Source organism: Passer montanus, unplaced genomic scaffold (assembly GCF_014805655.1).
Source record: "Passer montanus isolate IOZ18808 unplaced genomic scaffold, ASM1480565v1 scaffold69, whole genome shotgun sequence".
NCBI classification, from domain to species: Eukaryota; Metazoa; Chordata; class Aves; order Passeriformes; family Passeridae; genus Passer; species Passer montanus.
Genome location: NW_024372036.1, coordinates 4,182,914 through 4,200,385, shown reverse-complemented (window position 1 = coordinate 4,200,385; position 17,472 = coordinate 4,182,914). Strand labels below are relative to the sequence as shown.

At 49.0% G+C, this 17,472-nt stretch overlaps 1 protein-coding gene across 2 annotated transcripts; it reads right to left on the bottom strand.

Moving 5' to 3' along the window:
* Positions 1-516: 516 nt before the first annotated feature.
* On the bottom strand, positions 517-17,268 carry DIPK2B (divergent protein kinase domain 2B). Of its 2 annotated transcripts, XM_039729402.1 has the most exons (5): positions 16,886-17,268; positions 11,855-12,119; positions 5,400-5,573; positions 2,772-3,060; positions 517-1,476 (listed from the first exon to the last, which is right to left on the bottom strand). In XM_039729402.1, exons 1-5 carry the CDS (start codon positions 17,107-17,109, stop codon positions 1,136-1,138), a joined length of 1,293 nt encoding a protein of 430 aa, XP_039585336.1. In that variant the 5' UTR covers positions 17,110-17,268; the 3' UTR covers positions 517-1,135. The 2 variants fall into 2 exon arrangements, with proteins under 2 accessions (XP_039585336.1, XP_039585337.1); XM_039729403.1 differs by lacking the exon at positions 5,400-5,573.
* Positions 17,269-17,472: the final 204 nt, after the last annotated feature.

Below are 17,472 nucleotides of genomic sequence, written 5' to 3'. Positions count from 1 at the left end.
TTGTGCAAAATGAGGCACCTGGATCTAGCCCTGATTTGACAACTGCTGTGAAATGTTTCCAGAACCACCCCAAATTTTAAGTGCCTGACTCATTTCTTTGGGGACTGGCTTACCAATTCCTCCTCTGGAAGGCAAATGGATGAGGATTGCTGTAGCTCTTGCTGGTTAGAACTTAGATCTCCCCAGCTCTTGGGGGGTGCCCCAGCACCCACACTGGGGTATTGAGTGTTTGGCAAGTCTTGTCAGGTCAGTGTAAATCAATGTCTCATCCTCTGCCTGTGTTCCTTCTCCTCTTTAGGTAATTTTCCCATTTGAATGGTTTTGTGCAAATGGTTCCTCCACTTTAGAGAGAATAATGTGGACATATCTGCTGAACAATCCCATCCCAGAGCTGGGGTTCCTTTTCTCATCTTAAACCAAAGTCCTGTATTATTCTCTGATTTCTGTCCATTGTCTTGAAAAAGACTAGAAGCAATTATATTTGGGGATTAGAGAAATTAAATCTCAAGAGACATGGAACCTTTAGCTTTTTAATGCTTTTGATTGTGTCTTTCTGTTCTGTGTTCCATCAAAGTAATGAAGTTAAAATATTTTATAAAAGTGAGCTGTGATGGGTGATGGTACAGAAATGATCTGGTCATTTATCTATGATTCTTAGCACATTAAAAATAGCCACAGAGAAACTCTTAAATCCATCCATCCATCCATCCATCCATCCATCCATCCATCCATCCATCCATCCATCATTATTTATATATCATCTCCATCAGAAAGAGTTTCTTGGCAATAAAGATCCTCTGTCTAGCTGGTTGTGAGCATCCTGCCTTGCTTTTCAACAAATGGCATGGGGAAACTCTTCCAAGGCCAAAACACGTGAATGAGATTTATTAATCCTGTGGCCCCTTGTCAGTTAATAATCCACAAACCATGTCTAAACCATACACCGTGTCTATATCCCATGTAACAAATGCATCTTTGGCAGATGAATAATAAATCCCACGTGCACTCTGCTCCCTCTTTCACCGTGAACACGCCGGATTTGGGGCAGCTCTTCCCAGCCACCCTGGATCCTTCTCGCTTCCCGCGCTGGGAGGGGGCTGGCACTGCCCCAGTGCTGGCCAGGGGCACTCCAGTGTCAGTATTTGTCACTGTATCTGCAGTCAGGGTAGCGGTAGGCGAAGCGGGAGTCGCAGGACCGCAGAGGCTTCAGGATCTCTGCCAGCTCCTCCATGGCCTCGCTGGCACCGCGGTCGTCGCCGAGGCCGCGGGCGCAGCGCTCCAGGAAGGCGTCGATCCTCTCCTGCACGGGGGGCAGGAACTTCCCCGTCAGCAGCTTCGGCAGGAGGTCTTGACACACCATGACCAGGCTGTGCTTCTCCCTGATGGAGTCGCAGGACACAAAGGCAGCCTGGCAGTCCGCAGTCAGGCAGCTGAAGATATCTTTATACTCCTGCTGGCCATCGATCAGCTGGCTCCCTGTTGGGGACAATTAAACCGCTTGTTGGAAACATAATAGTGAGCTCCTGGACAGCCAGAGATGTCTGTGCCTCTGTGTTAACATGGGGTTTGTTACTGTCTAAAGGATGTGACCACCTTTCACTACAAATTACTCAGTGCTGAAGCAGCGTATGTGCCAATTTTCTTGCTTTTGAAATATGTATATTTTTCTGAATGACAGAGCTCTTCAGAGCTGCCTGTCAGAGGAACTGGAGATGAGTCTGTCGAGTCAAGCTGATGCAGAAAAAATGAGAATTGGAGTACAAATCTAAAATGTGGCGCTCGTACAAAAACTACCACAAATAGCCAGACCTGTAATTTTTTCCACGTTAACCAAAATCATTACATTGAGCAACAACAGCTCATCTAGCTGAAGTCAAGTTAACAGTCATAGCTGTTGGGATAAGAAAAGGAAATCCAGTGGAAAATTTTCTGACAGCTGCTTCTGAATATTCTGAATGCTCAGTTGAATGTGTGAGCTGAGGAAAAACCTTTTGAAAATCTGAATATTCAAAATGAAACTGTTAAATTACTGGATGAATAGATTTGACTAGCTCTACTTGCAGACCAATGTAACCTGTGAAAATTGAATACTAATCCCTGGTTTTATGTAAAAGTGACAAAAAGGGAGATTTTGTTAATATTGTCATAAATAATAATAACCATTATTAGCCAAAGTGATAAATGCATGTTAAAAGGGTCCAATTTGACCCAGTTCTTAGAACAAACGAAATTACAAAATTTCTGCTGGCACATATTGGCATTTGTGTGGCAAAATTTTGAAAAGGATGGCTTCAAGTGAGAGCATTCAGCACACTGTGCACACTGAAAGCTGCTGCCAGCTACAGTGGCCACCAAATCACCAACTGCACAAACACAGCACCCGTCGCCTTCCCGACTCAGAGCCAGGATGGCAGGAGCTGCTGGTGCTGAGTCTGTGCGTGAAATTCTCATAATTTAATTCAGTAAGGGGTGTTTGGTTAATTTAATAAAAAAATCAAACAAAAACAAAACCAAAACCAAACAAAATAATAATAAAAAAACAACAACAACAAAAAAAAAACCCAAAAAACCCCCCCAAACCTCAAAAAAACCAAAAAAACCCACCAAACCAAAAACTCAAAAAAACTCCAAAAAAACAAAACTAAATAAAAAAAACCCCCAAAAAATAAAAAAGGCAGCAGTAGAGCCAAGGGCAGAAGGGGAAAGATTTGTCTGCCCTGCCTGCCGAGCCCTCCCGCGACAGATGCGTGGCCACGGAGCCCGCTGAGTACCTTCCTCCTTGTCGATGATGCCCAGCGTGCTGGCATCCCGGATGAACAGATGCCCGTTGCTGAACACGCCGAAGGTGCCAGCGTCCACGCGGGTGAAGTAGAAGAAGTAGTTGAGGTCGTTGGTGGCCATGGAGCGCAGCACGGCCAGGAGCTGCAGGGCCAGGTCTGCGGCCACCTCGGGCGCGGCACCGAAGAAGTCGCGCAGGGGCCGGGTGCTGGCGCTGACCACCAGGCGCCCACAGGAGCCCAGGTACCGCGGGAAGGGCCAGCCCTCCACGTCGGGGAAGATCTGTGGGAAGAGCAAAATGGGGGGATTCTCGGGTTTCCTGCGTTCAGGATGACCCTGAGAGTCCCTTTTTCCCAGCACGGTGGTCGGAGAAAGAGTTGGGATTCTTCGGCTCTGGTTCACAAGGTTGTTTATTGTCTCTTATTTAAAATATTTTTTCTCAGACCTGCAGAGCTCTGTCTAGCAGGTCTGTCAAGGGCACACTGCCCGCCTCTGCTCTGGTGTCTACATTTTATACGATGAACTACATGTACTTTATTTATCATTATTTTCCAATACCTATCACCTATGTTAGACTGTCTACTTCTATCCTAAACCAATCCAAATGTGCCAACATCGCCAAGGAGATGGAGGCTAGGAAGAAGAAGGAAGAAGAACAGGAGAATGCCCAAATCCCTCCATCTTGCCTCCTAGACCCCTATAGTGAAATTCCCCAAAATTCCACTTTTCACCCAGTATTAATTCATTATTACTCTACTTAAACTTCTGTGACTTGTGATTCCTCATTCAAGGTTGGTAATTTGCTCCATGGGTTAGGATTGAAATCCCAAGTGTCTCTGACTTCCTGCCAGGACTCCCCAGCCTCCTGCCAGGGGCTCGTGTCACCCAGGGCACCCAGAGGGGTGTCCTGGGTTCCAACAGGGCATCACCCCTGCCCTCTGCTCATGGAGCTGCCTCCCCCCTCAGAGTGCCCTTTCTGGCTCCAAGCAGCAGGGCTGTGGTTTGGTTCCCAAGTCAGCCTGCAATCCTTCCTCGCCCCATCCAGCCCTAGCAGCTGGGAAAGGAACTTAGTACCCCATCCTGGAGGAGTTAGGATGCTTTATTTTTTCTTTTTCTTATGGTACTTTTTTGTAACGGAGGAAGAATCTGGTATTTCAAGACTTATTCTGTAAGAGAGACTAACTGGAAAGTCCAAGATAATAATAGTTTTCAGATTCATGAAAATTTTAGCCACAGAACAGCTAAATTTAGGTGTCTTTGATGGGTCCCTCATGAGCACTGAACAGATGAAGTCACAGCTTGGAGTTGAGGTAAGGCTAAAGCAGTTTTTGCTAATTGGTGAGAACTGCCAGGCTCATTTGTAAGAGACTTTGCAGTCTCAGGGGCAGAAGTGGTGGGTGTTTGCTCCAGTGGAGACACCTGGGCTGGGCTCCCTGCATCCCTGCAGCTCGTGCCAAACTGTGTGACTGCTGAGCTATGCCAGCACAAAGCTTCCTGTCATTTGCATTAAGACTCATCTGTGTCCCCAGCACCTCAGACCCCAGCACCTCAGACTCTGCCAGGCCATTATGAACTCATCCAGTTTCATGTTTAAGCTTACTTCTCCCTTCTGCTGTGAAGGCATTCTGGGCAGACGTGTAAAAATATAGCTTTTTCTCTTTGGCATATTTTTCTCATCTCTTCAAGCTGTGTTCCCGTGTCTTCAGAGTGCTAAGGGCCACAGCTTCATGTCCCAGTGACCCATAACTGGGGTGGCTGAATGAGCCCCAGGAACCTCCCAGCACCATTCCCCCCCCCCCGCAAGCTGTGTTCCCGTGTCTTCAGAGTGCTAAGGGCCACAGCTTCATGTCCCAGTGACCCATAACTGGGGTGGCTGAATGAGCCCCAGGAACCTCCCAGCACCATTCCCCCTCCCTGGGACCATGTGAGCTGCTGAGTGCAGAGTGGCCTTGGGCCAGAGATGGATGATGCTGCCACTCTCATCTTTCCTTTGTGGAATCATGAAGGGTTGCAGGAACCAGCAGTGAGGACTAAAGGTGGGATGGTGAAAGGTGAGGAATCTCCCTTGGAAACATAAGGAAAGAGAGGAGCTGCCTGCCAGGCAGGTCAGAAGGGGTCCAGGGGAAGGATGTGAAGCCTCCCAGATCACTGCCTTCAAACCCAGAGTTTTGAAACCCAGAGCCAGTTACCAGCAGCAGGCGAATGGAAAACACAGCACTGGCATGTGGAGCATGGGAAATCATGCTCTTTCTCTTCCAGAAACAGGCTGTGATTTTATGTAATGCATTAGCAGTGCAAACCTAACTCTTGGAAGCATTGGGGATGTGTAAAACCCTGGGTTTCACAGTGCTCCAGTGCAATAATGCACCTGGGGTTCCCTATCTCTCCCCAGCCTCACAGACTGATGCAGGAAGCACCTCACGAGCCTGCCTGGCTTCAGCCTCACAACCCCATAGAAGAAACATGGTTTTTTGAAGGCCAGAGAGCTGACAAAGGCCAGGGAGCTGACAAATTCCAGGGCTGGGACTCCTCTGCCCCTGAGGCTGGCACACATCTCATGTGAGGGTTTGCTTGCGAGGGGTTGAGGGGTGGTGTCCAAGCTGGGGCAGGCTGGCACGTACCTGCAGGAGGATGGGGTGTGAGTTCACTGCCAGGGTGTAGAGCAGGCGCAGCTTGTCCCGGTCTGTGAGGTGATCCATGTAGATGCTGCCGGCGTCCGGCACCTCGGCGTAGCGCCGCACGATCCTGTCCAGGAGGCGCTGGGAAGGGCAGCGCAGCATGGGGCTGGGCAGGCCCTGCCAGAGGGGAAAACCCAGCAGGGATATCTCATTCCAGCCCGAGACATTGCAACGTGCTGGGGGTGTGCTGGGGGTGTACACACACACCTCTGTGCTCTGCCCACTCTGCCCCCTTTGCTGTGGCACAGCTCCGAAGGATGTGGGCATCTCACCCTTCCCAGGAAAGGACCTGTGCCGTCCAAAAATGCCATTTCCCAACTCAGGTTTCAAGAATGGCCCCCATTCCTGGGCACTGCAAACCTCGTATTCCCCCAGCTGCACAGCACCACATCTCTCCACACCATGGGACTCTTCCCTCTGCCTGGATTTTCAGCCCTGGCATTCCTGGTGGAGGCCCTCCAGTTGTTACCACAGTGAGTCACTTCCCTCATTAAATAATCTTCGGATCACTTTGTTATTTGCTTAACCTGAGAGCAGCTTTCTTGGAAATACTATTTGCTAAGGTCAGTAAACATGCTTTAAAAATGTAAATAAACATTATATGTGAGTATAAGCACAGGATATGTTCTCCTTTTGATAAACTCATGCATTAACTATCAAAACCAAATAGCCTGTGTTTATTTTTTGTAAATACCAGCAACAAATAGAGAACTGTTGGACTAATGGAGTCAATTATCACTGTATTCCACCCTTCAGATTTGGAGGTTTGGCTTGTAAAATTGCACGAGCAATCTATGGCTGGGAAAAATGGCATAGAAAATTATACCTTCATAGTCAAAAATGGCCTTTTTTAATTTGTCAGTTAGTCTTCCTTAATAGCCAAGGAGAGTTTATATATGGAGAGCTGCCCACAGTGGCACAGAAGCACTGCCCTGACGTGCCTCTGCTGGGGAAGGGAATCAGGTTTTTTAAGCCTCTTGATTCCCAGTAGCCAAATTTGCTCTTTTGAGTTTTGTTTATAATTTGATGGCTGGGAGATGTGCTTCAGAGAAAAGGGAGGTGGAGCTCACGTTGCTCCCTGCCATCCTTCATGCTGGGAGCAAAGATGTGAGCAGCATCTCCCCAGGCCACGTGGGAGCTCTGAGGTAGATCCTTCTCAGCCCTCCTGGGCGAGCTGTTCATCTGGCACAGGACACTGAACCACCCGGCCGTGACAAAGAAATAAAGGAGGGTGGAAAGGATGAGTAGGACACTTTCCCAGCTGGAGGAGGAAAGGGGGGACTAGATGTTCCATGTCTCTTCCTCTGCATCCCTGTTGGCCCCGGTGATATTCTAACCACTCCTTCCTTGGCCATCAGTTGCACAAAACAAGTCCAAAATGCCAATAGCTGGTCAAAACTACCTGAGAAACTCAACCACAACTGAAGTGTTGTTTCACAAAAAACAAAAAACCTTTCTTCTCAAAAAGAAAAAAACATTTGCCAAAAATAATTCTACTCAGTTCCTTTTGCAAGTCTTCGTACACTCCTCTGGTGTAGCCTTATGAGGAAAATTTTTTCTCAATTAATTGTGTAAAACCATAGAAAGAGGTGCAGGGGGAGGGATGATTATGGATTTCTCTCTTGCAAGAACATTGTGGCTGACTCTGTCACTTTCCCTTTGGAGGAGATGTGATAAATAATGAGCAGAGCAGAGCAGTGTTAAGTAAGAGATGAATGGTGGAGGAAGTCTCTTGCAGCTCTATGTGTATGGAAACATTTGCAGCCAAAGTTAGAAAGCCTTGCTGCTTCCAGGAGTCTGCAATGCAAAAGCTGAGGCCCTGAAGAGTACACAGTGGGAACATAAATCACAGCAGCAGAGAAGGCATGGACGGTGTAATTAGGGTTTTTCTGAGGTCAGAGCTCATCCTCCTAACACAAATGTGGGCACGTGCTGCCCGTGGTGCTCATGGTCTCCTGAGGAACTGTTCCAGGCACATCCAGGGAGGAGTGGGAGCAGAGGAGCAGGGCTGGGTGATGACACCTTCCTGCAGTTTAATGAAGCCCTGACCCTCAAAAACTGGGCAATGGGGCCTTTTCATTTAAGCAGAGACAGTCAACAGCATAAAGCTCAGCATCTGCTTGATTGTTCAGTGGAGAGGGGTCTCACCTTCCTGCAGACTGATGGAAACATCTCTACAGCAGAAAAGGAGCTGGAGTTGTAAAACTGTCAGACAAAAACTGTCAGCAGAAGAAAAATGTGAAGAACACATACTCAAAACAGCGGAGATACAGATTTATCTGAGAATATCTTAAGTCCTTTGCAGTGACTTATCACCCTAGAGAATAAGACCTGACAGCCTGATGTATTGTTTGTGATTGATGTGGAAAGCTCCTTATTTACTTCGATTAAATAACCACATTTCTATATCTGATAGAGAGCAGTTCCTGCAAAGCCTACCTCCATTCAGCTGTGAGATTTTAAACCCTATTGCACAGTACAGGATGCATTTTAAACTCCGTGAGTTTATGCATATGTAGCACAGGCACACCCAGAATTCACTTGGATGTAAAGACAACTTGTGGAAGGCAACCTCTTGCTCTGTTTTCTTTTCAGGCAGCCCAAAGAGGGATGGCCCAGTCCAGGAGCATGGCTGTCTCCTGCCCCATGAGCCACTACCTGGGTCCAGCTTCACCAAACTACCAGGTTTAGGATGTGTTCCAGGAGGAAACACTTGGATGTAGGAGTCAAAGCACCTACAGCTCCTGGAGATGTGAATCCAAGGGTTTCCTTAACTCCCAAAAGAAAGCAGGTAAGAATGCCCTGACAAACTCATCCCCACTGCCAGCAGGTTTGTGGAAGTCTCTGATGATGAGCTACTGGGTCAAAGAGGTGGCAGTTCTAGAAGGTGGCTCTGGGAGCCCCAGAGTGCCCATCCTTCCCTAGGATGGACAACTGGACATGTGAATGAGCTGCTGCCCCTGTGCAGCAAGAAGAGATGTGGACTGGACTCATAACTGGGGTGCTGGTGCATCTGCTTTGGGCAGGATGAGGTGCTGGTCAGCAGCTGCTGGTCAGTAGATGTTGGTCAGTAGTTGCTGGTCAGTAGTCTCAAAGAGTCCTAGAGAGAGGGTCTGCAAATGCTGGCTTTTCACCTTGGTACTGCTTTCCTCTATCTGCCTTCAGCATTTTCCAGGCTGTGCTTTGTAGGCAGGGCTGTAAATTTTCCCTGTGGGTGATCTGTGCTGAAACCAACCTGCTTTGTGGCCCCTCCAGCAGGAAAGCACCCAGAGTGGTTTGAGGTGATGAGCTCCTGGTGAAGCAGCGAGTGTCTGGAGCTGCTGTGCAGGCTGAACTCCAGCTAAATCCTGCTCATCTCTGAGGCAGGCTGATTTTAAGACTGAAGACTTTGCTGCATCCAATAAAGATTTTCAGCGTGGCTGGTGAAATAATCGCTGTGGCAGGAGGCTCAGCTGATGGCTGGGTCAGGCAGGGCAGGCAGCGTAAAGTGGAAAAACATCACTTCATGGTCTGTCATTTTGATTCAAGCACGTTGTGGTTTGTCTATCAGACAAAATTACCTGGGCCCATTAGCTTTCCCCAGTGCTGCTACACAGGATAAACTGCAGGGAAGGGAGAGCAAGCACTGCTGTGTGACTGCAGCTCTGTGAAACAGGCTGGGCATCCTGTCAGGCCTTGAGAGAGGTGTTCTGTTAACCCCTCTGAAAAGAGGGAGAGCAGGAGAACAGAGCCATAAGAGCAGTTCCTTAGGTAAGTATTTGCAGAGACATAAGGGAACCCCCAAAATAGAGGGAGAGCAGGAGAACAGAGCCATAAGAGCAGTTCCTTAGGTATTTGCAGAGACATATGGTAGCCCCAAAAACCCCTCTCCAGTGGCTCCTGCTGGGTTACCAATATGTGTCTGCACAGCAAACTCTGCAGAGGGGCAGCAGTGCTGGGCTGGGTGCAGGCAGAGCTGGTTTCCAGAGGGATGAGGGCAGGTGGGATGGCCAGGGAGGAATGGGATCCCCATCCCTGTGGGGCTGGATGGGCTGGGGAGGTCAGGCTGTAACCTGTGGTGGCCCGCACAGCAGGGCTGGGATGGGGTCTCACACACAGACTCACACACACAGACTCACACACACAGACTCACACACACACAGTATAACTCAAATGTTGTTGCCACTGGCTGTTTTTTAAATTAAGACCACTGTGAGACCAGAAGCCATTTTGCAGAGCACAGGCCTGATCTTAAAAAGTGATTGCTGCTGAAATTTGGTGATGAGGAAGTAGGTCCCAGGGTCTCTGGATCACTGTGTTTCTCTGTGTATTCAAATCTATATGCTGTTAGAAGGGATTTAAATTCCAATTTTTGTTTCTCTGATTGATTTACAGAACCAAAGGATTGTGAAAACAAGAGCAGAACAATCCTGAGGCTGATGTGCAAAGGTCTGGGCCTCCCTGCAGCCTCCCATGCCCTTTCCAACTAAAAAAGCTGCAGGGGTTGATGAAATGTCCCAGGGAGTTTGTCACTGGGCACGTCCCCCCAGGCTGGCCCTGAGCCCTGGAGCTGCCATCAGCTCAGCTCCCCACTGTGCTGCCCAGGGAAATTCCTGGGAGAAACTGGATAGGTGCAAGGGCAGGGTGCCCCAGCCAGGGTCTCTGGTGGTGCTGTGTGTGCACATGAGCATCCATATATGTGTGTGTGCCCCTGTGTGCAGCCCTGCCAGCTCAGCTGGCATTTCTGACTCCGGGAGGACAGGGTAGGCAAAACTGTAGCACATGAAGAGCCTTTTAAGGAGAAGGATTTGGGCTCAGCTGATGATTTAGCTTTGCAGCAGGTCTGATATACCACAGAGCCACATTTCTCCAGTTACTTTTTCACCCAGCTCAGCAAATTCAAGTTTCAAGCTCTCGATTCCTTCCCTTTCCCTCAGCACTGCTGGGGAGTGGGGGGACAGCACAGTTTGGCACAAACACCTGGGACACTCCAGCAAGGTTGGGGGACCTGCCAGCCCATCTTGCCCTCCTGCAAGCCCCTGCAGTGCTGCTGGGGCAACAGTGGTGGCCAGCCTGGGCAGCTGTGCCTGCCAGCCTAAGGAGCTATCCCTGCCCACAACTCAGGTGTGGGATGCTCTGAGTGCCAGTGATACACCATCCCCTCTCTCTAGTGCCTCATCTGAGGTTACTAAACAAAGTACAGTGCAGCTTTGCTCCAAAAATCTTTTCCCTGTCAGGCATGTGCTGCCCAGGAGGGTACTGACTTCAGGGTGACCTGCTGTGCTGGGCTGTCAGTGATTTGGGTGAGTCCTTTTTGGGGCAGTCCAGGCATAACTCCAGTGTATCCCTCCCTCCCTCCCTCTCCCTCCTAAGGTGTGCTGCTCCACAGGGTAACAGCAGAGGAAGAAGCAGAGCAGCATAACTTTAGCACTCACCAAAGCTGACTGGATGCAGCAAGAAGCTGCCTGTGTAGAAATATAAATGAAGTAATTTTTTCACAGTCACTTCTCTCTTGGAGTGGGAAGAAGTACTGGAATAATCCTTTGTCTCTCAGGTCTTGTTCAGAGCATATCCAACCCCCACCCTGGTCCCTGCCTTTTCCAGGGGTTATTGTGATGTTTTGCTGTTGTTGGGTGGGGTGAGGGGGATGTCCTGTGCTGTAGCTGCCCATTTACCTGGTGGTGTGACCCACACTCACCGTGCTCCTGTCCTGGCTTCACCTGCGACACCCCAGGACTGTGGGAGAAAGGGCAGTGTGCTTCCTTGTGCCTGAGGTCATTTGCTATGGATGGCAGGAGAATGAGTAATCGAGTCTTTGGCTCTGGCTGCCCATGCCCCTCTCCTGCCAGCCACAAGCAAGAGAGACCCACACTGACTCGGCCCCTGGCCCAAAGCAAAATCACTTTCAAGGCACTGGCTGCCCTTGTGGGTACAAATTTATGATGAAAAAATCCCACAATGCTGAGACATGATGGAAAACTAGAAAAAAAATGGCATTAATCTTCCCACCGGAGCTGTTACCACAATTGTGTGCACACCCTGTTGTTATGCCCATGCCTGAAGCCACCTGGTGCCAGGGTTTTCCACAGGACTTCAGCTTCAACCTGCACAACGAGCCAGGAGCTGGGACCAAGCCCATCCCAGTCCTGGACAGGCTGTGCCATGGCATTACCTACGGCTGGCCGGGCTTGGCCTTCAACTGTGGCACTTTCCTTCCCATCAGGGCATCATTTCGCCTCTCCCCTTTGGCTGGGAGCACACAACGCTGTCACACAAATCTGCCCCATTGTCACTGACCAGGCTGAGTGAATCTCACCCTCCAACCAGCGAGTTACACCCACATCCCCACGAGCCCCTGAACCCCGCGGGCCCTGCTGTCCCCCCGCTGTGGTGGGGCCCCAGAACCAGGGGGCACAGACCTGGACCAGGTCGGGCGTGAGGCGCTTGGCCCGCAGCCACTTCTGGAAGCGCGGGGTGCGGCGCAGGGCGCGCTCCAGGCTGCAGCTCTTGCTCCTGAGCAGGGAGGTGCAGATGCGCTTGTCGGCCCGGTCGTGCTGGTACTTGGAGGTCAGCCGGGTGATGTCCACCAGACGCCAGCTCTTGGCATCGTCCGTGTAGTTGCCCGAGTAGCTGAGCAGGGAGCTGGGGGGCAGCTTTAAACGAGAAGAAAGCCAGGTGTCAAACCTGCCAAACCAAAACGAGAGCCCCACGGAGAGCGGGTTAAAAGCCACACGGACACAGCGCCCGCCCCGCTGAGCTTCTTCTCCCTGGGGCTTCCTGCCATGGCCTGGCAAAGGCCCAGTCACCCTGGCTGGGTGAGCAGGCTGAAACCATCAGCCAAGGAAATTGCTTTGGTAAAAAAGTCCTTCTTTGCTTCCCACTAATACCATCCCTTGTCATGAATGCTGCCATGAAGTGAAGGGTAAAACACCCAAATGAGGTCTTTTGGGTAGAGGGAGAGAGGAAAGGGAGAGGGCTACAGGGTTTTGGCTCATGAAGAATTCCTGGTGTTTTTGAATTTTCCTATTTCTAGAGAAAGGGTCCCAAAAAAGGAGTACTTTACACTTTAAAGGACCCTCCTGATATTAAAACCTCCTGACAACAAATCTACTTGGGAATATCAAAATGACCTCTTGTTTTGAGGTGGTGGCTTTTGTCAGGAATCTTGACAGGGTCTACTCGTCTCCCCCAATATCTCTGACTGTATTTTCTCCCCAACATCCCTGACTATTTTTCAGCCAGGATGAGCCAGGACCTCCCTGACAGCAGCAGATTTTGGGGTGTGATGGAGGTACAGGGTGTGATGGAGGTACAGGGTGTGATGGGGGGACAGGGTGTGATGGGGGGACAGGGTGTGTGTGCCCTGGGCGTGCAGCGCCTCTGTAGCCATGGAGATCTTGCACTAACTTGCTCCCCCTCCACAGGCACAGGAGGGGAGCATATGGGCTGGGTAATTAGGTAATTTTTTTTTTGTTTCAGCAGCCCCCTCAGCCCTGCCCACACGCGCGTCGCACACGCCCGAGCCGAGGAGCGCGGTGCCTGCTCTGGGAGGGTGTCTGTAACCTGCTCTTGGAAAAATGGCCCAACTCTGACCTTTGGTTTGGCCAACATCCTGCCCTCGGTGCCTCTGAAGCCTCCTGCCCTGAGCTCCTTGTCCAAGTGCGTAGGAAAGCACGTCCTAATTTAATCTCACCCTAAATTAAAGCCGGTAGCTCAGAAGTGAAACAGGAGAGGCAAGAAGTTCCCTGCAGGATTGGAGTTTCAGACAGCTTACAAGACATTAACAAGTCTGAAAGCTGAAGCTGGTCTTGCCTTTCAAATTCCATTTGGGAAATTGGCACAGAGAAATTTGGGGAGGATGAATTTTCTATGATTTCAGGCAAATAACTGACTCAGTGACACGAGCCACCAGCTGCTATCAGAGACTGATCAGATGATCCCTCCTGAAGGCAGCACCCCACTCCCTTTCCCCACCACAGACCCTGTGCAGCTGAGCTCTGGGGCAGGCACAGGTGCCCAGGATGGGTGAAACCCTGCTGCTTCCCCTGCTTTGGCTTTCAACTCCTGCCATGTGCCTCCTTCCAAAAATTTACCATGGAGGATGAATAGATGTGGGGGAACCTTGTGTGAACAGGTTGGTGGATTCCAGCATTTCAGTTGTTTGGGCATTTTGCCTGATACGAAATTGAAGCTTCCCTACAATTAAAGCACCTGACATGATAATAAACACTTTGTTTGGGTTTGGGTTTTTTGTTTTGGTAGGTTTGTTAGTGTTTTGTTTAGGTTTTCTGGTTTTGGTCTGGTTTTGAGCTAGGATTAAAGGAAAGAGAATAATTGCTGTGCCTCACTGTGACTGTTGTGCATCAGGACCCCTCCCAGTGCCTAATCTGCAAAGCGGGCACAGTGTGCCAGGCATGTTCTGGGGAAAGATAGCTCTGGGCTGGTTCTTTTCTTTCTTTTCTTTTTTTTCTTTCTTTTCTTTCTTTTCTTTCTCTTTCTTTCTTTCAGCACAAATGTACCTTGTGACTTGACTCAAGCTTGTGTGTTCAGGGCAGCTCACATCAGGCAGAGAGCAGGAAAGTGGCACACCCTCCATGCAAGCAGCACATGGATGTGTGAAATCCAGGGCTGAGGATTAATTTGAGGGTGGATGGAGTGATTCCCTCTGCAGTTCTCTGCGGGGAGAGCCACCCTGGCCTGGGAACCCAGCATGGGCTGCAGCAAGTCTGTATTTGGCATCATTTCTGGGCAGCACAGTGCTGGCCTGGCACATTTGCTGGATACTTTCAAGATTCATCATCAAGTTGTGCTGTAACCGCTCCCTCTCGTACAGAGATTTTTAGCTAAGGGCCAGCAAATCCTCTAAGATCTATGCAAATAAGTGAGTCACAGATTACAGATTTTAGATCAACCCACAACTAAATGCTGAAGAAATCCAAACTAGTTTTCCTTCATTTTTTTTCCTGAATGAAATTAAGTATTTTGTTTCAGCCAAAATAATTTTGCTTGCATTTGGTATTTCAGATTTCTTTTAAAAAATAAGTAAGCTAAGCCTTAAAACAAAACAAAACAAAAAGAAGTAACCTATTAACCCCCTTCTAATTGAGGTATTCCAACTTTTTCAGTCTTCTTTCCCATTATTTTTGGACAAAGCTCAGGACCAGCATTGGCACAAGTCTTTGAATAGTTTTGGTCGGCTCAGTTCTGCGGTATTTTGAAAATCTAATATTTTACAAAAACTTCCACTGCACTCTGCTCTCAGTACAGTTGGTAGACAGGCTTGCTATCCTCATTTACAGATGGATAAAGTTGGGCAAAGATAAGGGAAGTATAGAACATTAGAGCACAAGATGAGTCACCAGCCGTTCTGGGAACAAAACTCACATCTTCTCACTGTGAACACATGTCAGAGCTCCCAGAAATGATGGAGAATTAATGAAGCATGTTCTAATGTGAATTAACACAGAGAAGCCCAAGTGCCATCCACCTTTGTGAACACGTGAAAAGGTACGAGGGTGGATCAAAGAGTGTAAGCACCACTGAAATTTCCCTAGTTTCAGCTCCCACTTGCCAAAAAACAATCCCAGTTTTTCAAGAAATCAAGTGGGAGAAAAAGTTTTCCCCATGCAAAGGAAAGCCTGAAGCTGAGTGACTGCTCAGGAGAACATTTTTAAGTTCCCCTTCCCGAAGCGCTCGCAGCAGAACTTCTCGTTATCACTTATGTGTGGGAAGCCAACTGCAGGCTGGTGGGAGAGAAGAAGAAGTGCCTGGCTTAGGGAGCCCCTCTGTGTCCCCCGAGGCAGAAGTACTGTTCTCCCACATGTTTGTGGCTCTGCACTCCTGGACCCCAGTGGGATCCTCTGCACCCCATTCCCACTGTCCCCTGGAGGAAAGCCAGCACGGCTCCTCCTGCCTTGGCTCACGTAGCACCTCCCTCCCTCAGTGCACTGTGCAGCTGGAACCCCACAGCCAGAGGCACTTCTGCTATTTTTGGCAGGGCTGAGGGAACCTGCGTGCCCCCAGCCTCCCCAGTGGCCAAAAGGGAGCTGCTTTGTACCTGGCAGCACTTCCCTAAAAACCCTGCACAGGTGAGCGCCAAAGGGGCTGCAGCAGGTTGGGGCAGGAGCCAGCTGTGGTTCCATCCTGCTGCAGGGAATAAAATGCAGAGCAGACCCTGCCCTGGATGCACCCCTGGCCCCTGCAGACCCACACCAGCCCATCAGCCAGCTGAGCATGCTGAGCTGGTTGCAAACCCACTGCATTTTGGGACAGGAATCCAGGCTGGGCTGGGAGAGAGCCGGCACTCAGCCCTGTGCACCTCACTCACTGCTCGCTCTGGCACTGTGGATGGGGAAAGCCAAAGGGCAAAGTGACAAGGACTGGGACCCACAATGTGCAGCAGCAAGGAGTGCTCTGGCTCAGCAAAGCCACAAGCTGCCTTTTCCCAGCAGGAAAGGATGGATGTCTGGTATTACAAGTCCATCCCAGGCAAACCATTATGGTTTTACAATGCTGCGTTTTATAGGATAGTTTAAGATAAAAATGGTGATTTGTCTAATACTATACTACTTACATTATAGCATTAAAAATACAATTTTACTATAATAATTTCTTCTCCCCCAGGCTTTTATATCTATAAAAGAAAGTGCATATGGCTCTATAAATCATATCAGACCCAATAAACCCTTCCTCTGCCAAGCACTGCCTTTACTTTTTCTTCAAATACAAGTGGCAACATTTTCCCTGCTGTCATCAGATACTGTCTGCTTTTGAGCCCAAAAATGATTGGATTGGTCTAATGACCACTTGGACAGTGTGTGTGTCTCATCAACAGTGAGGCAGATGTAATTTCTGCCTTCAAGTTCTCACACAAATCTCCCCAAAATGCACCAGTAATTTAGCTGCGTGCTATTTTCAAGCGTGTGGGTAACCTCATGTGCAGAAGTCCTGGTGCCTCAGGCAGGTTTAGATCCCTTTTGATCTAAGTTAAAACGTGAAATTCTGCACATTCACGTTGTTGCACCTGGTACAAAATTATACAGCATGTTTGTATGTTTGTAGTTAACATATTCTTTTCCCTTTAGTTAGTTGCTCATAATAAAATATTTCCAGTAAATCCAAACAAGCTGATTTCTTCCTTCCCTGTTCCCTTCCCCCATCGCTGCCTTGAATTTTTTCAGAGCCATTCTCTAGACAGAAATTTGTGCCTTTTACTCCTGCTTTCAAGTTATAGTTTAGGGCTGAAGTCTGATCATGTTTGCATTGCTTTAAAAGAAAAGAGACAAAGCATCAGCTTACAGGCATTAATTAAAACACTAAGTGCTCTAATGGCAACTGGGTGCTAAGTTGCTCTTTGCATTGCTGTTCATGAAAATACTTGGAAATTCTAACAGGCAACTTTCAAATTACGATACAGAACGCTTTAAAAATTACTCTGCTGAGTTTCTGACCTTATCTCCTCTTTAAAGAACTTCTTGCATATGGATGTCCCAATGCAGGCGTTGCATTTATCAAGTCCCAGGAAAGTCCGGCCAAAACTGTAGCTGGCTTTGACGTGGGGCACAGGCGGAGAAGCTGCTGCTGCTGTGGAAGGGTCACAGCCCAGAGCCAAAACCAGGAGCAGCATCAATGGATCTGCAGCTCTGGAGCACAGGCAGCATGTCCAGCGCCCCATCTACAGTAGTGGAGAGCTCTGCTTTTTGCAAGTTGTCCCTCTCTAGGATTTCAGTCTCTTTTTGATGACTTCAGCCTGCAGCAGTGAGCCCCGACAGACAGCAAGACACTGTGGGTGCAGGAGACACTGCTGCAGTCCCCATCCTGCCAGCTGGTCACTGGCTCTATCAGCCTGAGGTTTGGGTGGGAAAGATATGCTGTAGGGTGGGGAGAAGGAAATACATGGAGGATGCAGATAACTTGGGTTGCCATGGATATCTTTCCTTTCCTTGTTGCAGCTGCTCTGGCCCCTGCTGACCCTCCCATCAGCCGACTTGGAAAACAACACGAAGAAGTGCTCATCTGCTCCTGGTGCAGACAAATG